The sequence below is a fragment of the Alosa alosa genome, chromosome 24 (genome assembly GCF_017589495.1).
Source record: "Alosa alosa isolate M-15738 ecotype Scorff River chromosome 24, AALO_Geno_1.1, whole genome shotgun sequence".
Classification (NCBI taxonomy): Eukaryota; Metazoa; Chordata; class Actinopteri; order Clupeiformes; family Clupeidae; genus Alosa; species Alosa alosa.
In genome coordinates this window covers 25,214,322-25,237,619 of record NC_063212.1, presented here as the reverse complement: position 1 = coordinate 25,237,619, position 23,298 = coordinate 25,214,322, and the positions used below count along the sequence as shown (strand labels likewise).

General features: G+C 44.1%; 1 protein-coding gene across 1 annotated transcript in view; it reads right to left on the bottom strand.

The window, feature by feature from the left end:
• LOC125289324 (neurexin-2-like) overlaps positions 1-23,298 on the bottom strand; it is an 836,342-nt gene that overhangs the window by 373,424 nt on the left and 439,620 nt on the right. Inside the window, 2 exon segments of the mRNA XM_048236077.1 lie at positions 6,974-7,000; positions 10,577-10,780. Of these exon segments, the coding sequence (XP_048092034.1) occupies positions 6,974-7,000; positions 10,577-10,780 (231 nt within the window).

Sequence of the window (23,298 nt, the reverse complement as noted above, 5' to 3'; positions counted from 1 at the left end):
TCAGGAACCGCAACCAAAGTCATGTGAGCACAGCGTTTAGCTACGTAGCTACGAGTACGTAGCGTCAGGAACCGCAACCAAAGTCATGTGAGTACAGCGTTTAGCTACGTGAGCTTGTGCACGTACGGCGCCAGGAACCGCAACCAAAGTCATGTGAGTACAGCGTTTAGCTACGTAGCTACGAGTATAGCGTCAGGAACCGCAACCAAAGTCATGTGAGGGGCGGTGGTAGTGTAGTGGTTAAGGAGCTGGGCTAGCGTGCAGTAGCCTGAAAGTTGTCGGTTCAATTCCCGGCTTCCACCGTTGTGCCCTTGAGCAAGGCACTTAACCCCAAGTTGCTCCGGGGACAATGTGATCCCTTGTAATATAGCTGACATATGTAAGTCACTTCGGTCAAGAAGTGTCTGCTAAATGTAATGTAATGTAATGTGAGTAGGGGAGAACTGGGACGAATGAAACACTTCTTAATTAAACGTAATTTACAAAGACATTGTAAAACACTGAAAGTTAATATTTTGTCACTAGCAAACTACATCTATCCTCTGTCAAATACAGTTGCATTTACAGCTCTGAACGAAACATACAGCTTAAATTATGTAAACTTTCCACAATTTCAATATTTGACAATATATCATGAATGGTACTTTAAGTATGTGTTATTTTAGATAGATTGCTGCTGGGCTATATGTCTTGGTTCATGTCTGTTAACAACTCATTGTCATTATGGTGAAGCTATCTTCGCTTATGGAAATAGCATGCACTATGCCATTAATATAGCTAGAATAATGCATGTTTCGAATTATACAATGTTTCTATTGTACAAAATGTTATTTCACTCTGTTTTTACGTGGTTAAAGCCACCACACATCCAAATAAGTGTCCTTCATGACCCACAGGCCGTCAGTCTCCATAGGTTAACATGGCAAAACTCAACCCCCTACCTGATAGCCCCAAATATATTTGCATCTTTCTAAAACTGCTTTTCCATGTCTCACCTGCATAAAATATAGTATAAACACAGATATGTGTGCATTGACTTAGAATATACAATACTGCCTGGTCGGGACAAATGAAATAGGTGTTTCAATCGTCCCCCCATAGACATTTAGCATTATAGGCTGTTTTGCATCCATTAAAAACGTGTCAGGAACTGCAACCAAAGTCATGTGAGTACAGTGTTTACCTCCACCAATGCAGTCCAGACTGCAGACTAAAACAAACAGGCCCAGTACAGCACAACCAAATTCATTTAGCTCCACACAGCAGGACAAAACTGGAGTAGACATGACCTCCATAGTGGAGGAAAATAGTAAACTCAGGCATACAAACATACTGTACATGAACGCTCACTCTCACGCACACACACACATTAACAAACAAGTTACAAATATAGACACACACACACTTTCTCTCTCTCAGACACACACACACAGAATGAACTAAGTTCACTTCAGTGGTGAGGGAAAGGCGCTGATTGCGAATTCCTTTGATGTGTGTGTGTGTGTGTGTGCTTCAAAGGCTTCATACATTATTAGGTCATTTCTGTTATAACATGGCAAGTACCCATCATCATCATCATCATCATCATCATCATAAAGAAATCCTGCAGTGGTCTCATGCATGTGGGTGCATGGGCAGGATGATGAAGAGGACAGCGTCGTTTCCATGACGGCTAGTTTGCTCTCAGCCCTTTCAGCCAAAGCCTCTTCAAAGAGACTCCGACTCTGTGAGTGCAGCCACATTTGGCATAAACAATGTCTTCCCCTTTCTCCTTCCCCATCAGCCCTCCCACCCTTCATGGGACCACTCTTACAACAACAACAACAAAAACTTTCCTCTTGAATTAACAAGAGCTCAAAACTCATATCTGCTATTTGCACAAATAAGAGCTGGAAGCTTCTCCGACGCCGCAGCAGCGTAAAGGAGCAGGGGACAGTGTGTGCACACCTTTACTCACTACAGGCGAGGAAGCTTCATTAAGGAGCCTGTTTAAACAGTCCCTCCCTGGCCACTCAGCACGGCGCAGCGCAGATGCTCTGACCTACAGGCATCGGCTCCCATCACTCCACCAGCAAAGGTAGACGCACTGACACAATTCATCTGGTTGGGGGGGTTGGGGGCACTCGCGCCGTAGAACTGATTAAAGGAGTTTTGACAGAATGCTTCCGAATGTCCTCTGGCTTCTGAATGCTTTGGTGGGATTTTGAAATGGGCTTCCGAAGAAAGAAAATAAAAGAGTCAAAAGAGAAAATAAAAGAAAAGAAAGGGAAGAGAAGAAGAGGAGTAAATACGTTCCATCCTTTAATGTTTTCGTGCAAACGCTGCAGAGCTTGCTTGTTCGGCGATGATGGGCTTTTTAAGGTGCCTGTGATAATTGACTGCATGCGGCTGGATTAATGTAGCCTTTGAAGTGCTTTTTTCTGTCATCATTTAGAAAATCCCTCATTAAGCAATTTGTGTTTTTTTAATTCCTTCAATGCAACAGGATTATAACTCCAGCAAGGGAAGCAGAAAGCTTGGTTTTGTGCTGTGGGGGTCATTGCACACTTGATATAAGGACGTTTTTTTGTTAACAGTCCTAGGTCCTCTGTGTGTGTGTTCTTAGTATCATCCTTACACATTAAATCCCCTTGCTGTGGAGTGGTATTATCTTAAAATGTCCTCTGATGCTCTCTCATAGCTGTGTGTGTGTGTGTGTGTGTGTGATGCTCTGCTGTAAGGTATCTCTTGTGTAGCTGTCATCGTGTAAGCTATCTGTGGCCTTTGGTTGAGTCAGGAGAATGTAGCTTTAATCAGGTGATTGTGTGCTAGCTTACTGTGAGTGTGTCTTATTAAAGCGAGATTAAAGCTCACCTTTCCACTGATCCCAGACACATACAGACATATCCATGCACAGACACGCAGAAGCATTACAATATTAATAAACCCCCACACACACTCTCTTTCTCTCTCTCTCTCTCTCTCTCACACACACACAAACTCTCTTTGTCTCTCTCTCTCTCACACACACAGACACACACACAAACTCTCTTTGTCTCTCTCTCTCACACACACACAGACACACACAAACTCTCTTTCTCTCTCTCTCTCTCTCACACAGACACACACACTGACACTGAATACGGATATCTGTGTACTGATGGCTGAAACTATATCCAGACACACCCAGTAAAATGACATGTCCATGTCAGAGTCGTGTGGCTGAGCCCTTCTGGCGTAAGCAGGCAGAGCAGTGTGACCTAGTGTGTGCAGACGCGCATGTGTGTGTTTGTGTGTGTGTGTGTAGGGGAACCGCAGGTGCCAGTGTGTCAGACATGACTAAGCGATCCCTGAGCCGGCAGTAGCAGCAGGTGCCACCAGCCCCTGTGGTCAGAAGGGCAGACTTGTCACACGCAACAGAGGTGACACGATTAGTTACCCACGAGTCTCTTTGTTCTTTTCTCACATGCACACTCCCTCTGTCCCCTTATCTCTGTTCTACACCAACTTCCCCTCTACTCTCTCTCTGTTCTACACCAACTTCCCCTCTACTCTCTCTCTGTTCTACACCAACTTCCCCTCTACTCTCTCTCTCCTACACCATTAAATCCTCTACACTCTCCTACACCATTAAATCCTCTACACTCTCCTACACCAACATATCCTCTACACTCTTCTACACCAACATATCCTCTACACTCTCCTACACCAACATATCCTCTACACTCTCCTACACCAACATATCCTCTACTCTCTCTCTCTCCTACACCATTAAATCCTCTACTCTCTCTCTCTCTCTCCTATACCAACTTATCCTCTACACTGTCTCTTCTACCCCACAAAAACCCATCCTTCTCTCTCTCCCTCTTTCCTACACTACAACACTCTACCTCCTCTCTCTCTCTCTCTCAACACTGTCCAAACTGTCTTTTGCCACAAAACACTCTTCCTCCTTTCTCTCTCTCTCCGTCCTTCAGCACTCTCCACACACAATACTCTGCCAAGACCTGCCCATTACCTGCCCCCCTATCCCCACACATTACCTGCCTCTCTCTCGCTGTTCGTCCTTCACCTAGAACATAGCTGCCCATCTCTCTCTCTCCAGTGCTCCATTCAGCCTTCTCTGTTCTCTATAACTGTGTTCAGCCTTCTCTGTTCTCTATAACAGTGTTCAGCTTTGTCTTCTCAATTCTCTATAACTGTGTTCAGCCTAGTCTCTTCTCTATAACTGTGTTCAGCCTTCTCTGTTCTCTATAACTGTGTTCAGCCTAGTCTCTTCTCTATAACTGTGTTCAGCCTTCTCTGTTCTCTATAACAGTGTTCAGCTTTGTCTTCTTTATTCTCTATAACTGTGTTCAGCCTTGTCTTCTCTATTCTCCATAACAGCTTATGTTTGTCCTTTTGCCCTCTCTCCCTCTCTCTCGGTCTCTCTCTCTCTCTCTGTCTGTGGTAAGGGCAAGATATGGCCAGAAGGTCTTCAAGGTGCCATATCCCTCTCTCTCTCTCTCTCTGACACTCTCCATCTTTCAGTCATCCTCCCTCCCTCCCCTCTCCTTCTCAGACTGGCCGGGGACCTGAGACCAAGCAGTCTGTGTGTGCTGCCCTGTGCTCACCATATGCTGCCGCACGTCTCATAGTGGGCGCTGGCATGTGAGGTGGCATCGGGTCGAGAGATGCCATCCTACCACACACACACACACACACACACACACATCATCTGCTGCCCTCCGCTCCTTGTCTCCTTCTCAGTTCAGCCACATGGGCCCTAATCGCCACGGAGAAGCGCTACAAATGGGATGCAATGGATGCTAACGCGTGTATCGTGCCCAGAAAGGGCTAAAACGCAGCATAAGTGAAGGCAGGAATGCTAATACAAGCTATGGCTTGATAGAGTATTTACTGATTATTATGCTAGGCAGGAATGCTAATACAAGCTATGGCTTGATAGAGTATTTACTGATTATTAAGCTAGGCAGGAATGCTAATACAAGCTATGGCATGATAGAGTATTTACTGATTATTATGCTAGCAAAAGAGGGTTCACACGCTCCGTCATGTATACAAATGTACGTCACAGGAATGAAAATTATATTTGATGCCACTGAATATTTAAACTGGACTGCAAAATATTTAATACAAACCACTCTGAAAATAATTCTGTCGGGTCACATATAAAGAAAGGAACATTTTCATCAGCATGTCTAATGAGATGTGGTTTAAAATGTCTGTTTTTACAGTCTGTGTGCTCACTATGGTAGCAGATACGATTACTGTGCAGAGTACTAACGGATGCATATTTTACATCCTGTGATCCCTAGCGACCCCTGGTGGCAACATGTCTACATCACATAAAGCAAAGCATGTGAAGGCTACTTACCCTCTGGGTTATCTGTGTGTGATGATAGGAAGGAGGAAAAACATACGTAGAAACATAGAACAACACCCATCCATACCACAAATGTACACACACACACACACCCATCCATACCACACATGTACACACACACACACATCCATACCACAAATGTTACACATGTACACACACACACACACACACCCATCCATACCACAAATGTTACACATGTACACACACACACACACACACAGACCCATCCATACCACAAATGTTACACATGTACACACACACACCCATCCATACCACAAATGTTACACATGTACACACACACACACCCATCCATACCACAAATGTTACACATGTACACACACACACACACCCATCCATACCACAAATGTTACACATGTACACACACACACACACAAACCCATCCATACCACAAATGTTACACATGCACACACACACATCCATACCACAAATGTTACACATGTACACACACACACCCATCCATACCACAAATGTTACACATGTACACACACACACCCATTCATACCACTTAACAAGTGTTACACATGTACACACACACACACACACTCATCCATACCACATAACAAATGTTACACGTGTACACATACACACACACACACACAATCTCTCTCTCTCTCTTTCACACACACACACACACACACACATAAACAGACCCAGCAGGTTTCTCCTCTGTTTAGATGCATGCTGACTTACCTTTCTGGAGCACTCATGTGCATGTGTGTGTGTGTGTGTGTGCACCAACCTGGCAGTGAGCTGTCACCCTCACAGCATGTCATGAATCACATTAATGCTCTCACACAACTCACTGGCTGCTAAAGTAAACACACACACACCGCAACCTTTCTAATGATTGTCTTAGTCACACTGCGAGATGTGTCAGGTTTGTGATTTGATGTGACTGCACGCGTCAGTGGAGAAGTTTGTATATAAATGTTCAAGTGTGTGTGTGTGTGTGTTTGTGTGTGTGTGTGTTTGTGTGTGTGTGTGTGTGTGTTTGTCTGACTGTGTTCAGGTGTGTGGATAGACAGAAAGAGAAAATCCTGAGAGAAGTGACAGAAGTGACAGATTTTATAAATAAACACACACACACACACAAAAGGTAAACATATAAATAAATGCCCAAACACAAATGCACACACACACATATTGGAGAATTGCAAAAATAAGAAATAAAACCACAAAAGGAAAACATAATGAAACATAATGAACAAAAACATGAATAAACATAATGAACAAAACATGAATAAACATAATGAACAAAACATGAATAAACAAAACAACTGAAGGTACAAACAAAGATAGTATACCAAGGTATCAAATGAAACAAAATAATGATGCAATGACAAGTGCATGAAGTATGCGCCATAAAATAAAGCATCACTTTATGTTATAAAGAAATAAAGCATCACTTTATTTTATAAAGAAATAAAGCATCACTTTATTTTATAAATAAATAACATAAATACAAAAGTGCAGAACAAGGAAACAAAACCACATGATGTGACAGAGAGTGAGAGAGAGAGAGAGAGAGAGAGAGAGAGAGGAGTGCTGGAAGGGGAACAGGGTGTAAAAGCGTTTAGAAGCACTTACTTAGATTACAGTCTATCCTGATACAATCTGGCGGGAGAGAGAGTGAGATGGTGAGATCAAATCAAAGGAGGAGGAGAGAAGAGAGGAAAGAGAGAAAGAAAGAGAAAGAGAGAGATAACATTTTACATCCTTCAAGGTACATGCTGCAGACAACCAAGCTCCCTGCTTTTATAGAGCCACCATCCGGGGACACGCTACGAGTCAGACACACCCTTCTCCTCCTCACCAACACCACCACCTCCCCACCTCCACAGCAGCCGAGCCCGGCGCGGACGTGGCCCGCATCTGGCTGAGATACGGCACTGATCCGCCACATCCCAACCAGACGCGGACCACCTCCACACCGGAGTCAGCTGGGTCATGGTAGTTGCATGGCAATAACCTCATCCAGAGGACCCCCCCCTCCATCCACACCCCGGACCCCCTAAAATCCTCACTGGCAATCCACTGGTCTCTCTCTCTCCCCGACATCTGACCGGTGGAGGAGAAGCGGGTGAGCTCTGGTCAGTGTGGCCGTGTGTTGTGGTGGTCACTGGTGCTGTGAACACCGTTGTTACTCTGGACAGGGTGTGCTGTGGTGGTTTGCCAGTGTGAGATTTTAGGGGCTCAGAACAGAAGAATATGTGGGGAAAAGGGTGATCTGCATGCCCCAACCACACTAAGCAGCCTGTCGCCACACATAACACCTGCTTCTTTCTAATCATCAACACAACTAGCATGAAACATGTAAGCTACATTAGAACATACTTGACACATGTTAGTAAATATATATTCATTTGATAATTTTATTTGACATTCACTGTAGCAGCAGCCATACACCGAGTTTAATCCAAATCCGTTTTGACACAAATGATCACAGACTCCTCAAAAGGGAGATGAAGCAGGGCGAATGCGATGCCTTGACTGCTGTGCTGAGTCGTATCTAAAATGGTGGACGTGTTCTTGCAGGGTGCTGCTCTCCTCTGCCATCTCCTGTCCTCTATCTCCCCCTAGTGGACGCAGGCTGCCTGTGCGCACAGCCGTGGCTGGGGCATGATCTCGAGCTGTCAACCGCCTCAGAGTAGTGGACACAAACAGCCAGGGACCAGGCTCACAGTGTGTAGGGGCAGGGGGGTCCAGGGACCAGGCTCACGGTGTGTAGGGGCAGGGGGGTCCAGGGACCAGGGACCAGGCTCACGGTGTGTAGGGGCAGGGGGGTCCAGGCTCACGGTGTGTAGTGCAGGGTGTGTGTGTGTGTGGGCGGGGGGGGGGTTCAGACTGTGACTAGCCTTTTCTTACAACACAACACATTTCCCTGTGGTGTCTCTCTGGTGCTTTGAGCGTGTGTGTGTGTGTGTGTGTGTGTGTGTGTGTGTGTGTGTGTGTGTGTGTGTGTGTGTGTGTGTGTGTGTGTGTGTGCGTGTGTGTGTGTGTGTGTGTATGTGTGTGCGTGTGTGGGCGTGCGTGTGCTGCGCTAAATCCGACCCTCTGCGCCACGCCGCGGCTACGCTAAATCCGTCCCTCTGCTCTGTTCTGTCAGGATTAGCGGCTAAGCTGTGCATCTCAGTGGCCAGTGGATTACTGCGCTAGTTAGCATGCGCTAATTGGAGTGAAGGTGTGAAGAGTGTGTGTAGGTATTTGTAAACATACTCGGAGGACGTGCTAATTAATTACCGCAGAGGGGAGAATGGGTAGCTGATTAAGCTGACAGGATGACTGATGATTGATTTCTCAGTCACTGGTTGATTGATCTCTTCTGAAGCCATTCATGGTAGGTGGTAGCTGGTGTGAATGTGTGTCTGTGTCTTTCTCTCTCTCTCTCTCTCTCTCTCTCTCTCTGTGTGTGTGTGTGCGTGTGTGTGTGTGTGTGTACGTGTGTGTGTGTGAGGGGTGTAGGGACTGTCACTGTCTCCATTGTGTGATCTGGATCTCTAAATGAGATTAGTGCTAAAGATTAGGGCCACAGTTTGTTAACTCATCAATCTGGCTAACTGGTTGATTGCCGTGACCATCAATCTGAGTAATTATCAAATGATCAAAGGGGCTCTACCTTCGACAACACTGAACCGTTAAAATAACTGAGAACACGTACTGTCCCTGTGGGTATCAGAGGAATTCAGAGTGTCAATCACTGACCTCAAACCTCTATATCTAGCTCAGTGGTCTGAATATCACCTCTATATCTAGCTCAGTGGTCCGAATATGTGTCCATTCCTCGATCTCATCCTTTCAGACGACCGGTATTGTGATACAAGTCTCTCTCTATCTCTCTATCTCTGTGCCTGAAGTTTGATGACACTATCTTTCGGAGCTAGATGAAATTAATGATTCATAATTTATGTGTTTTTGGACAGCCTAATTTTTGTACAAGTAAAAATATTCTTACTGTTTCAAATCATCAATTTGAATCATCAATTTTCCATCTTTCCTGAGCAAAAGTTTTGTGGGAAAGGAATTAAAGATGTGTCTCTATGTTCAGTGTTTGTCTCCGTGTGTGTGTGTATGAGTGTGTTGGCAGTGCCCCCTGGTGGTGAATGATGGCGTGGCAGGGGACATGAGCCGGTCTCCTGGCTGTTTGCTCCTGAAGGGCCGCAGACATACAGGCCATTGAAGAGATGAAAAGTTCCATCGGCTCCGGGGCCCGGTGAGGGATGAGAGAGGGAGAGAGAGAACAGATAGATAGATAGATAGATAGAAAATAGATCGATAGATCGATAGATAGATAGATAGATAGATAGATCGATAGATAGATAAATGTAATGTAATGGAGGTAGATGGGGAGATAGGGGTAGGGAGACCCACAGTCATATGCCTCCAGAGGTGACCTTTGACCTGCCCCAGCCTTCTCCTGCTGGTGACCTTTGGAAACCTGGAGTTCAGAGGGGCCAGTATCATACTCAGGCCGTGCCCCATAATGCACCTGGCACGGTGCTAACGCAGACAGCTGGGAACAAGACTGGGCTGCAAAGGTGCAAGGATGCTTACTGAATATAAAACAACCATTTCAAATCACATCAAGCTTCATCTATCAGTGTCTAGTGGTGTTGAAATAACGTTGGAGTTAGCATGATTAGCACAGGCTCTCAGGTAAAGGCTAACCCAAAACATTTATCGTGCACTGTATGTCTATACAGCTGTATGTTAGCCTGTTAGCACTGATAGTGCAGTGTACAGCTGTCTGTTAGTTCGTTAGCTCTGATCGTGCAGTGTATTTCTACACAGCTGTCTGTTAGCCTGCTAGCTCTGATTGTGGACTGCACGTCTATACAGCTGTCTGTTAGCTTGTTAGCATTAGCACCCGGCTAGGCAGTGGGCGGCCATATTGCTTTCTCTCTCTCTCAGCACCAGCAGGTCTGGGAGAGACATGAATCAGAGGTCCGCTGGGGGGACTCAGAGCCTGACCGCGGGATGGGGAGGTGGGTGGGGGTCAGGGTGGGGTGGATGGTGTTGTGGGTGGGTGGGGGTCAGGGTGGGGTGGATGGTGTTGTGGGTGGGTGGGGGTCAGGGTGGGGTGGATGGTGTTGTGGGTGGGTGGAGATGGAACCTGGGGTTAGTAGTAGAGAAGCGCAACACCAGGGGAGTGGGCACAGGTGAGCTGGGGGGGGGGGGGTTGCGGCGTGTTACCTAGGTTGACGGTGAGCTTGACGCGGCCGCCGTCCAGCTCGAGGCGGAGAGTGTCGGCGGACTCCTTGGAGGTGGTGGCCATGAGCAAGCCGTAGGCGCGCTGGGACATGAAGCGCAGCGCCACGTCTTCCGCCTCCGTGTGCAGCGTGCGCGGCATGATGATCTTCAGGTACATGCTGCCGTCATAGCTCAGCACCGTCGCCTCTGTGGAGGAGGAGCACGACGCACGCACACACACACATGCACACATACACATACACACACATACACACACACACACACACACATACAGACACACGCACGCACGCACGCACGCACACACACGCACACATACACATACACACACATGCACACATACACATACACACATACACACACACACACACACACACATACAGACACACACACACACACACACACACACGCACGCACGCACACACACATGCACACATACACATACACACACATACAGACACACACACACACACACACACACAGAAATACCAAAGCAACACAAAGAGGAGCGGTAGAGGAGCCCATGGCATTCACATACAGGTATAGGTGCAGAAGCATGGGATTGACATCGTGCTCAAAATGAACAAGCAAACAGAGAAAATGAGAAGCAAACAGAAACAAGCCAAGGACAAGGAAACACACATTCAAGGATATGAAAACCCAAAGATGGTGATTTGACAAACACACACACACGCACATACACACACACACACATACCAGCCATCATCCATACATTCATAGCACCACAGAGAGAAACAGGGAGAAAGGGAGTTAGAAACATGAAAACACCATTACAAAACTATTCAGCTATTAAACACACACACACACACACACATACACACACACACACACATCCCCTTCTCTAAGAGAGCAGACTAATGAGAGACACCGCACTGCCAGCGATGAGATGCCAACACCGATTCTGTACAGCACCTCCAAACACACGGCGGCTCAAACGGCTTGGCTCCTATACCTGCCCGCCTGGACGAGGCCTCCGTTCTGCCTGTCAAGTGTCTCGCCAGCGACAGCGCCTCTTGGTCTCTGTCTCCCTCTGCTGTGCTGCTGGCACCAGCTCCGTTTGGGCTCTGGATCCATCCGTGCAGAGTGCACCCGTTATCACAGGCAAACTATATGTGACCAGGCGTGGGAAAACCAGGCACAAGTCGCAGAGACGCAAGTCGCGAAAAGCGACTTTGAAGGATTTTTTTTTCGAAATTAGTTATTTTCGTTTTTTTGCAGAATGTGCAAGTTGAAGTCATAAAGAAGCAATTCCATGTTTCAGATAACAGCATTGGTTTTATCATTAGTGCTCTTTTGTTCTGTCGGCCAATCAGCTGTATGCAAGAAGTAACACAAGCGATACACATGGCTACTTAATATACAGCGACCCAGGAACTCTCCTTGGCAGACATTCGTGTAGCCACAAACTTTCTCCAGAGCTTATGTACAAAATACATGATTCTATAGCTGCCGAAAGAGAGTGAATGGACATGCGAATCATTGGCCATCTTGAGGCAAACAGACGTACAGTAGTTACTTTGGAGATGACTACATCCATCAAAAAGCCGCTGATGAAAAGAAAGTCCCCCCGGACCACATATTTAATCGGAGGCAATGAAGTCTGCCGGAATACTTTTCAGTTTCTCATAGCGTAAGTAGTCCCTGTTACATTGCAATCCTTGCTACATTGCTTGCTAGCTAGCTAATGCAACATTGTTATTAGCTAGTTAGTGTTGTTATTAGCTAGCTCAGTACTCTCGTTTAAAATGATGCACATCGAAACTAAGCTGTAATGGGAGGTTTTTGGCTAGTAATGTGAGCATCTGCTATTAATTTGAATAATATGCTTGAATTGCTTGAATGGACTGATGCTAATGATTTAGCACCTAGCCTACTGGAGGATAGTTTGTATGAATACATCCAGAGTAAGGTGCAAAGGGGCCTGTTAGCATTGCCTGAATTGAATGTGACGCTAATGGTTTAGCAACTAGTCTACTTGAACATTAATGACTTCAGTGCTGCTCTCCATTCTGCTTCAATGAAATGTTTAGCTTAAGATATTTTTTCTTCTTCTGTTCTTTTTTTTACATTGCGGCTCTTGCTGTCATCAGGTAGGCCTAGTGGAAAACAGCTCTCCTGAGAGTCACCTCAATATCCCACAGCTTGTTGGAACGGCAGATGGCAGAGTGTTTGTACGTTTGTAAGAACTTCGACTGGCAGAAGCATCTGAGTCCCTAATTCAGAAGGCTTCCAAAGATCAAGAGTTATCAGCACTTCAGGTATTTATATTGAAACTTTCACATTGTGTTCATATAAAAAAATATTGGTTGATGATGGTGTTTTATGAGAAATAGTTAGCCATTTTTAAAATGTCCTGTTATTTGCTTACAGCTTTGATGCCAAGAGACCAATGTGTGGTCCTTGCAAAAAGTCACTGTGATGCAGAACATGTGGAATTTCAGTTACTGCACAATTCAGCGGTTCTGCCCCCTGTTGACAGTCTTTCCTTGCTATGTTAGCCTTTATGCACAGCCTCTCCCTCCCTCCAACAGCCTGGACTAAATTCACTCTAGTTCTGACTTATTGTGTTGCCTCCAAAGTCAACTGACTTAAAACTGCACTGTCTTGCCTTACTTTTTTTCACTTTACCAAATAATACCTGAACTCTCCTGTACCACAGGGTCAGTCCCTGCCCTGTCACCCTTATCACACAGCCTCACACATGTGGACCTTGTTTGTAATTTAGTATCTTTTTCATAGTATCTTTATTCTTGTTGTCTAGTGTATAGGACCTTTATTCTTATTTTTCTGTTGGATTCATATTGACTTCCATTTTGCAATCCTGCTTGTTGTATGTTATTGGGTCTTCTATTGGGAACTAGATGTGGTTTATACCTTGGATTATGGCAGTGGTTCTCAAACTTTTTCTTTCATTCCCCACTTTGATCAAGGGGGCATTCTCGAGCCCCACCTGTCCCTCATCGCTCTAAGAAAGTGGTAGGTCAAGCTTAAAATTGTCAAATTTATTGAAATAATGACAAGTTCTAAATATATCCTCTTCAACAGAGTTAAAATCAGCTGGTGCTGCAGATATAATAATGAATAAATACATAACACATATATTTCTGTTTTCCAGCAACATATTAGGAAGCATAGGCCATTTTACAGCATTGTACAATATATTCAATGAAATACCAACATGCTGCATTAAATGGATCCATAATCCAGTCATACTGAGCACTGCTGGTTGGGAAATATTTTTGAAATAAACTTTGCAGGGATGTGATGTAGGCCTACTGTTTAATACATGGGATCACAAGAGTGGCTCCCAATCAGACGTTTTAGCGATTTCGCTCAGAAATCTCAAAGGCATAATACTGTCACGATCAAGTTTTTTTGGTGAATGCAGTAATCTTATTTGCTAGGTGAGGTAGGTGCTTGTCTTTGCCTTGTAACTGGACATTTAACTCAAATGTATCGCTAAGATATATCAAATATATCGCTAAGATAGGCCAGCTTCGTCAAGAAATGTTCATTAGTGAACGTGCTTGCACTACAGATAAAAAAATAAATAAAAAACTCCTGTTTTTCACGTCAGTTCGCGCCCCACCTGGCATGACTCACAGTTTGAGAAACGCTGGATTATGAGATTGTAACATCTTACCCTGTGTATTAATGCATGCTATTCAGGGCCTTTTGTAATAAAAGCATTTCCATTTCAATAAAGTACCTTCTAATTCTGATTATTCTAAGTCCAGTGAAGTGCCTAAAGAAAATAACACTACATTAATATTAACCCTCTAGGCGCCACGGTCGAGTTTACTCGACAAGATGCGGTACTGAATAAAACGGCCGATTTAGTCAAATAGGGTGTCATATTTCGTTCGACCTCCACTACACTAGATGGCAGACATGTCATATGTCATCCCCGAGTCGAAAAAACGGCATGCTTTAAACAAAACTTTCTAGCTACAGCGCATTGAATCAGTGTGTGAAATACCGGAGCTAGTGTGCGTGTGGAGCCACTTTGTCAGAGCCGATATTGTCAACGCCAGCGTAGTATTTGCATTAGATTATCGTCTAATGGCATCAAAAAAAAAGTTTACCTGAAATGAAGTGTTGGGTCTTCTATTCAAGGACCCTGATTCTGAAGGGGAATATCTGCCTTCAGAAAATGACGGTGATTCGTTTAGTGAGGCTTCAGATGCGTCCCTGCCTTGCAATGATGCAGCTGGACAAAGTGAGAGTTTACTCCATAGTTTAGCTTACACCAAACACAAACGTTGAATCCTTTGCCCAATGTCACTGGTGGGAATAATGTTTCACGGGTTTGGAGTGTTCATCGGGAAGTTAGCAGGGTGTTAGTGGTGTGGCGAACGAGGCTGGAGGTAGCCTAATGTCCATAACGCTAGCTTCTGTCTCCGTGCCTCCGTACTGTGCCTCTCCACAATCGCGGCGACAGTAACATGGTGGAGCCTTTGTCTAATGCCACTGGGTATGTTAGACGAGGTCGAAGTGCTCATAGGACAGTTAGGGGAACGAGGCAGTGTGGGGGAGTCGCAATGAGAATGACAGTAGGCCTAGTCCGAGCTGCGCAAATTCTCCACTTGACGCGAAAGGAGGCAGATCTGGCCATGCTGCTCGCAACAGGAGCAGAGGTGGTGACACGGGGCAGGAGAGCCATTAGGCCATGCATAGTCTATCACAAGATGATGGGAATGCTGGCCCTGTATGGATAGGATATGGATATGGATAGTCATTATCTCTACAGCAAAAGGCCTGCTACATAAAAAAAAAAAAAAATTGTCAGCCATTTATTAGTAATGATGTACACTGTTGATTATCTATTTCCCTGACCATTTAGGACATATATGTGTTCCGCTACATGCATTTGGTTTGTTTCTGCCATTTATTAGTATTGATTTATACAGTTTGTTTACTACTTACTATTTACCTGAGCATTCAGTATTGTGCAATATAGCATACAGAAGGTGAGGGACATTTTGGGGGAAAAGAAGTGGTGCATTTTATCATTCAAACATGCAACTTTTCATGAAAATTCTATAATCCAAGATGGCCGCCACTGAATATTATGCCACGTCATAATATGCAAATTAGATCTAAACATTTAATCTCTACATAAACTTTGGGTCATCCTTAATATTTCTCTAATTTACAGAAAGTCTCTATCTCTTATCACTTTTAAGATATAGCCTTTTGAAATGAAGATGTCAAAATTGAACGTTTCGAAAAATAACCTCTGGCGCCTAAAGGGTTAATAACACTACAATTCTTTCTGCCCTGCAGGCTAGCAGATCCAGGTGTCACAGTGACACCTGTAGGGGGAAGGGCTACAGATACCAGATGTTACAGTGTGACATTTGTAGAGGAGGGCTTATCTCAATGAGATGCAAATGAGCACAATTGTCTTTCCTTTGACTCAGGTGAGGTGAGAATTTGCAAATCTATTAGGCCAGTTTTCTCAGTAAAAGGTTTTCAGAGGGGTATACATTAAAATAACCACAACTTATTCAAATATTATCAGATCTCCATGAGTGAGACATCATTGGATAGCTTTGAAACTACACTTTCAGAATCTGTGAATAACTCAAAATGTCTCTGGGGAGACATGTGCCTGGTTTTCCCACACCTGGTCACATATGTGACCAGGCGTGGGAATTCCAGGTGCAAGTCACAGAGACGCAAGTCGGGAAAAACGACGTTAAAGTTTTTTTTTTTTTTTTTTCAAAATTAGTTATTTTCGTTTTTTTGCTAAAGAAGCAATTCCATGTTTCAGATAACAGCATTGGTTGCTTTAAAAGTGTATATTTTGTCTTTGAAAATGGTTAAGTTTCAGAAAGTAAACCAGCGTTTGAATTGGGCGTGACCATTAGTGCTCTTTTGTTCTGTCGGCCAATCAGCTGTATGCTTGAAGTAACCTCATGGCTACTTATACTGAACCAGCATGCTGTTTGTTTATCTCTCGGTCTGGCAGCAGAAGAGCTAGATCGTAAGATATCAGATGCTATCTCCACAGTTACATTTGATGGGGATAAAGACCGCAAAATGGAAAAAATCCATAACTTTGACTGCAAATGTTATGGAAGAAGAAAGGAAAACTCTCTCCTTGGTACACATTTGTGTAGTCAAAAACTTTCTCCAGAGGTTATGTACAACATAATGCTTGGATTCTCTGGCTGCCGAAAAGAGAGTGGCAGGACATGCGAATAATTGGGCATCTCGAAGCAAACAGATCGCTTCAGAGATGACAACATCAACCAAAAGCTCCCGAAAAAAAGAAAGTGTGCCCGGACGACTTATTGCATTGGAGGCACTGATGTCTGCAGGAACACCTTTCTGTTTCTTATGGGGTAAGTTATCTACTTTGCGTTTTGTGTCCATTAAAAATAACATGGTTTGCAAACATGATCTCATGTTTGTTTTAGACTACTTTATCCATTGCTACCAGCTGGTTCTGTAACCCACATGGGTCATTAGCATCATGACGACTAGTTTCGATGGGCAATTTGAATAATATGTGAAGGTCTTGTATTGACTGATGGCAGGTACCTGGTCCCTTGTCGTTAGGCCTTTTCACACAGAGATCACGCTAAATTTGCGGGAAGAGGGGACGTCTTTTTGCCGTCTTTTTGTGTCTGAAAGCGAGGTGAAAATTTGCCGGCCTGCTGATCTGTTCACATGATGCGGCATTTTGGGGAGCCAGGAGGCAGGATCAGTTATAGTAAATTAAATTGTGACGTGCAACAGGGGGCGTGTAGAGTGATAGTCGCGTGGGCCTTTAGATACAGCAGGTGTGTGATTTCAAAAACCATGGCGGGAGAACCGACTGCACTTTGGTTAGCTTGCATTTGCTTTGCTGTTGCTGTTAGAATGTTAAATTCTTGCGATACATGTCTTCAGACAATAAAACGTAATTTGGAAGGGAAATTGAAGAGAAGAGTTGCCCTTGCCTTGGCCGTACAATGTACTGTGCGTTTATTCATGAAATCGTTCAATATTACAACAATAAAAATAGCTTGTGTACTGTCTTAATTGAAACATGCTTCGCACACAAATGATAGCCTAGGGCAAAGAGAATGGACATCTCAACATAAGGATACATTAGAAGATGATGATTAGTGTAAACTTTGTCACACAACGTGATAAGCAGTTCTTTAAAAACGCAATGTTCCATTCAGTCATAAATCATTCAAGCGTAGGCCTAGTGCTCGTCATGAAAAGAAAACAGCAGCTTAATATTTTTCAGGTGTTTAACAGTAGGCCTAGGCACACTGTTAGCAGTTATGCCGAAGGCAGTGAGATTATTAGGCATTGCATCCATTCCTGTCACTCAACATCGCTGTTCGGGTTGATAAGATTCAGTTAATGCGAGTATGGATCGTCTCAAAGTTTGGGACAACCAAACAGCAGTGTAGGCAAAGCAAATCCTAATTGTTAGGTTACCATAGCTGTCTTTTCTCTAGGCCTGGGCCTATCGAGAAAAGTAACTTTAATTGAATCATATTTTTTGCGCCCGCCTCCCTACCCATTCATCTTGGTGGAATACTTCGCGAACTTTCCCTCAACACATGACAAACCATCAGAATAAACAGCAGACCTTACCGAACATAAAGGTGTAAAGCATTCCCCTGCATAGTTAGCCATTCCAGAGTAATCCGGTTTTAAATTTGTAGCAATGTCTTTATGCATGTCTCCAACTTACTACATGATTTTGTAACAGGCCAAATACAAAATAAATGTTACAAATATCGCCTAGATAAGCATTACAATCAGAGGATATACATATAGGGCAGACAGACGCTCATGAGTTCATGCTTTGTTTTATCGCTGGATTTTAAGATAGCCTATTATGGCAACTGATTGCACTCCAAGCTACAGTCAACTCTAGCAGGTATTGAATGACTGGAGACTTTGTGAATTTATAGATTGACATAATGTGCTGTCTCTGCGATTGCTGCTTTTGATCAGTTAGGTTTATTTGCAATCTCCTGTGGTGGGCTGGACAAAGCATTGAAATGCCCGCCCAGATTCCCCTTTCCGCCTTGACCCATTCACACTGGTGGCAGAACGAAAAAACTCGGTAAAATGTCTAGGGGACTTGGCAGTAAATTTGGCAAGACACCGCCGTTCCGCCTCGGTCTATGTGAAAGGGACAGTCGTTCCGCGATTCTGGTACATAAAATCGCGGCGATTTTGCCAGTGTGAAAGGGCCTATTGTCTGCGGTTATGTGTGTGTGATTATGTTTATATTGTCATGTTTATAAGAGGTTTAATGTACACCGTGGGTCTAGAATTTTAAATCTTGTGTACATCCTGTTTTTTGGTAATAAAATCATTTTCATTTTAACAAAGTATCTTCTAATTCATCATCCATCAAATAACACACATAGTAACTGCAATGGTTAACCATGGTTCAGACCACTACAACACACTCTGCACTGCAGGCTGACAGATCAGTGACCGTGACAGGGGGGAGGGTTGATCTTAATGTCATGCAAATGAGGACCATTGTGTTTCCCTCCCATGGATTCAGGGAGAAAGTAGCCAATCTTTGCTTGCTGATTTCTCAGCTTGTAGCTTTGAGATGTGTATACTTTAAAATGGCTACAACTTCTTCCAATGTTATCGGATTTCCATGTGTAAGACATTGTTAGAAAGCTTACTTTCAGAATCTGTGAATGACTCAAAATGCCTCAAAACGCACTTGCGACCCTCAATTCCACGCCTGGTCACATACGCGCAGAGCTCCACTTTACTGGGTTGTAGACCATCTCCAGTGAACATCCCCTATTTAACCTTGTTAACAAAGCCATACTATACGCACAGAGCTCCACTTAACTGGGTCCTAAACATCCCCTATTTAACCTTGTTAATGTGCATAGGAACGGGATCAGATTAAGTCCATTTGTGATTCATTTACAGAAATACAGTCAAGTCGTTTTATTTGTATTGCACAATTAAACGAACGACAGTTGACCCACAGTGCTTTACAAGTTAGAGCAGAAGGCAGAAACAATATGCCTTTAAGACAGGTGTGCAAGACTCCACGAATATAGTTAAATAATGTAAAATAGAATAAAACAACAATTTAAAAAGATAAAGTTTAAAGAGGTAAAACAAAGTATACAGTAAAAGACTAGACCAAATGATAAATAGGAAAAAGGATAAGAAAATAATATATATATATATATATATATAAGGATAAAACAAAACAGCATAAAATGAAATGAAAAAGAATTAAAAGCAAGAGAATAAAAGTGTGTTATAAGATTTGTCTCAAAGCTGGCAATTGTGTTACAGGATTTGATATGAGGAGGTAGGGAGTTCCAGAGTTTGGGGGCTACTACAGAAAAGGCTCGGTCCCCTCTGGTTTTAAATATAGTTGTATACTTTATAAATGTATTATCAGTCACACTGTTGCTTTGATCATTTTAATTGTTTGAAAACAACCAAAATGCGGTTTGATAAAAAATCACCTGGGATTGACTATAAAACAACATGATTTTTGCAGATTTGTAAAGGTGAAGGTAACTGTTCTTACATCTGAACTCTTCCTATCGTGTTCTTACATCTGAACTCTTCCTATGGTGTTTTTACATCTGAACTGGCATGTCGGGAGCCAATCAGTTGTCAGAGTGTTTCCACTTTGGAGCTGCGATGATCTAAAAGGTGTCATGTGACTGCCTGGATGCTCTATTTCATAAACCTCATGTGAACTGTGACCACGCCCTCAGCATCCATATGCGATCAGTATAAGTATATAGTGAGCTGCCTGCAACAGCGGCACTCGGGGAGCAGTGAGGGGTTAGGTGCCTTGCTCAAGGGCACTTCAGCCATGCCTACTGGTTGGGGTTCGAACCGGCAACCCTCCAGTTACAAGTCCGAAGCGCTAATCAGTAGGCCACGGCTGCAGGAGTGCAGGAGGTGTAGAGAGCAGGTGGAGAGAGCAGGAGGAGAGAGCAGGAGGTGGAGAGAGCAGGAGGAGAGTGCAGGAGGTGTAGAGAGCAGGAGGAGAGAGCAGGAGGTGTAGAGAGCAGGAGGTGTAGAGAGCAGGAGGTGTAGAGAGCAGGAGGAGAGTGCAGGAGGTGTAGAGAGCAGGAGGTGAGAGCAGGTGTAGAGAGCAGGAGGAGAGAGCAGGAGGTGGGAGGTGTAGAGAGCAGGAGGAGAGAGCAGGAGGTGGAGAGCAGGTCCGAAGTGCTAACCAGTAGGCCACGGCTGCCCCAACACACACACACACACCCTCCGGTTACAAGTCCGAAGTGCTAACCAGTAGGCCACGGCAACCCTCCGGTTACAAGTCCGAAGTGCTAACCAGTAGCCACGGCAACCCTCCAGTTACAAGTCCGAAGTGCTAACCAGTAGGCCACGGCTGCAGAAGGTGTAGAGAGCAGGTCCAGAGTGCTAACCAGTAGGCCACGGCTGCCCCCAGAGATTAGACCAGAGACTACACTGCCAGTGGGCAGGACTGACACAGGTCTGGAGTTATAGCCAACCATTTTATGGCCATGGGAATTGTTTAATTAAAATCAAGCTCTTAAACTTGTAAAACATACACTCTTAAAATGAATGTGTTGTTCTTATCTGGACACAGAGATGTGTTAAAAAAAACAATGCAAATTGTGTTGTTTTCAAGGCAAGTTGTGTTATTTTCAACACATTTTGTGTAACAAATAAAAAAGGAAACAACACAAACTTGTGTTTTCACTATCTGGACACAAAGATATGTTAAAACAACGCAAGTTGTGTTGTTTTCAACACATTCATTTTAAAAATATGTCAAATTTTGAGGATCAGAGATGAGTTTTTAGGGATTTTTAGGGGTTAAACAATGCCTGGAGGAGGTATTTAGAGGTCACTTCTGTCCAGCAAGGGTCACTTAACTTCACTACTACACCTGAATACAACACTCAGTACAGACATATAGATATATCCATATTAAAGTAGGGCACACCATCCTAAGGAAACAATCAGGTGCTTCCCAGTAGGACAGCAGACTTTATGATAAAGAGAGAGAGCTGGAACGCACTGATTGCTTGCAGTCTTTTATTTGATAGATAGATAGATAGATAGATAGATGGATGGATACAGTAGATACTTTATTGATCCCAAGGTGAAATTCAAGGTCTCAGTAGTACATTTTATTTAAAGTGTAAAGTTTATTTCAGTGTAAACACGTGACTGACGTTTCAACACTACTGTGTCTTGACTCTGAGGAAGTCACAGTAGTGTTGAAACGTTAGTCTGTTTGCAGTGTTTGCACTAAAATAAGACTGCAATCCATCAGTGTGCTCCCGCTCCCTCTCCACATCTAATAGATATATGCATATGTATTTGTATTATGTATGTATACATTATGTATTTGTATTAATTGTTGCCACAGTTGAGATGGTAAACTGAAGTATTAACTATCAACTACCTCATGTCATAGCATGTTTTACTGCAGTGCTTTTTACTGCTATGTTTTCTGTTTCTGTCTCAGGCAACGCATTGTATAAATGCAAAGGATTCATTCCACAGCTGTCAGAGCAACGGAGGTGATCTGTAATATAGATCTTCCGCCATCTTCCTCAAAGGCGTCTTGTGAGGTGGCTTCCACGTTTGCGAGACATTTGTAATTAGATTGGGCTAATCTTTAGCAGGCTAATGGTGCATATCTCTGGCTGGAGGCTGGCAGGCATGTCAGGATCAAATACAAGACAGCTGGGCCTCCAGGAGTAGACTTGGCTGTTTGATGCATTTTTGATGCATTTTTGAGAGATTGTGCAGTACACACTGTGAACTCTAGAGGGCAGCAGAGCACTTTGGGAAATAAATCAATCTCTTTCCAGAGCACAGAGCAAGACGTCAACAAAATATGAAGAGACCATTCTTTCAGCTTATCATTGTTTTTATGGACAATCACTGGGCCAGATGGCTATTTCTCTGCCTGGACGCCTTGTAAACGTTCCCGCACGCTCCCAAGGACACGTCTAACAGCCTCGGCCGCAGACAGAACCAGAAAGCAGACGTCGCGTTTCGCCTGCCAGCTGACAGCCTCGCTCACCTACGCACGCAATCCAACAGAAGCCTCATCAGACAAATCATTTGTTCCCTGGAATGTCAAATCCGCCGCTGTGCCAGTCAGGCGTGCTTCTGAGCACGCGGGGATGAAAGCACACACCACACACACACACCAAGCAGCTGGATATCAAAGAGGAATCAGAGGCTTGACATCCTCGTCAGGTGAACAAAACGGAGCTTTTGGATGCGTCACACAGACAGACAGACAGACAGACACACACACACACACAAACGGCATTAACGGATTACACAACAGCGTCTCCACCACCTGGATGGACTTGATGTGTGTGTGTCGCAGATCGGCTTTTGACCGCGGAGAACAGTGCCTCACCACTGTTCACTGGATCCATGTGGGTTGTAGACCATCTCCAGTGAACATCCCCTATTTAACCTTGTTAACAAAGCCATACTATACGCACAGAGCTCCACTTAACTGGGTCCTAAACATCCCCTATTTAACCTTGTTAACGTGCATAGGAACGGGATCAGATTAAGTTCATTTGTGATTCATTCACACACACACACACACACACACACACACGGCATTAACGGATTACACAACAGCGTCTCCGCCACCTGGATGGCATGCCTCGTTTGAGCCTCGTCTGAGTCTCGTCTGAGCCACG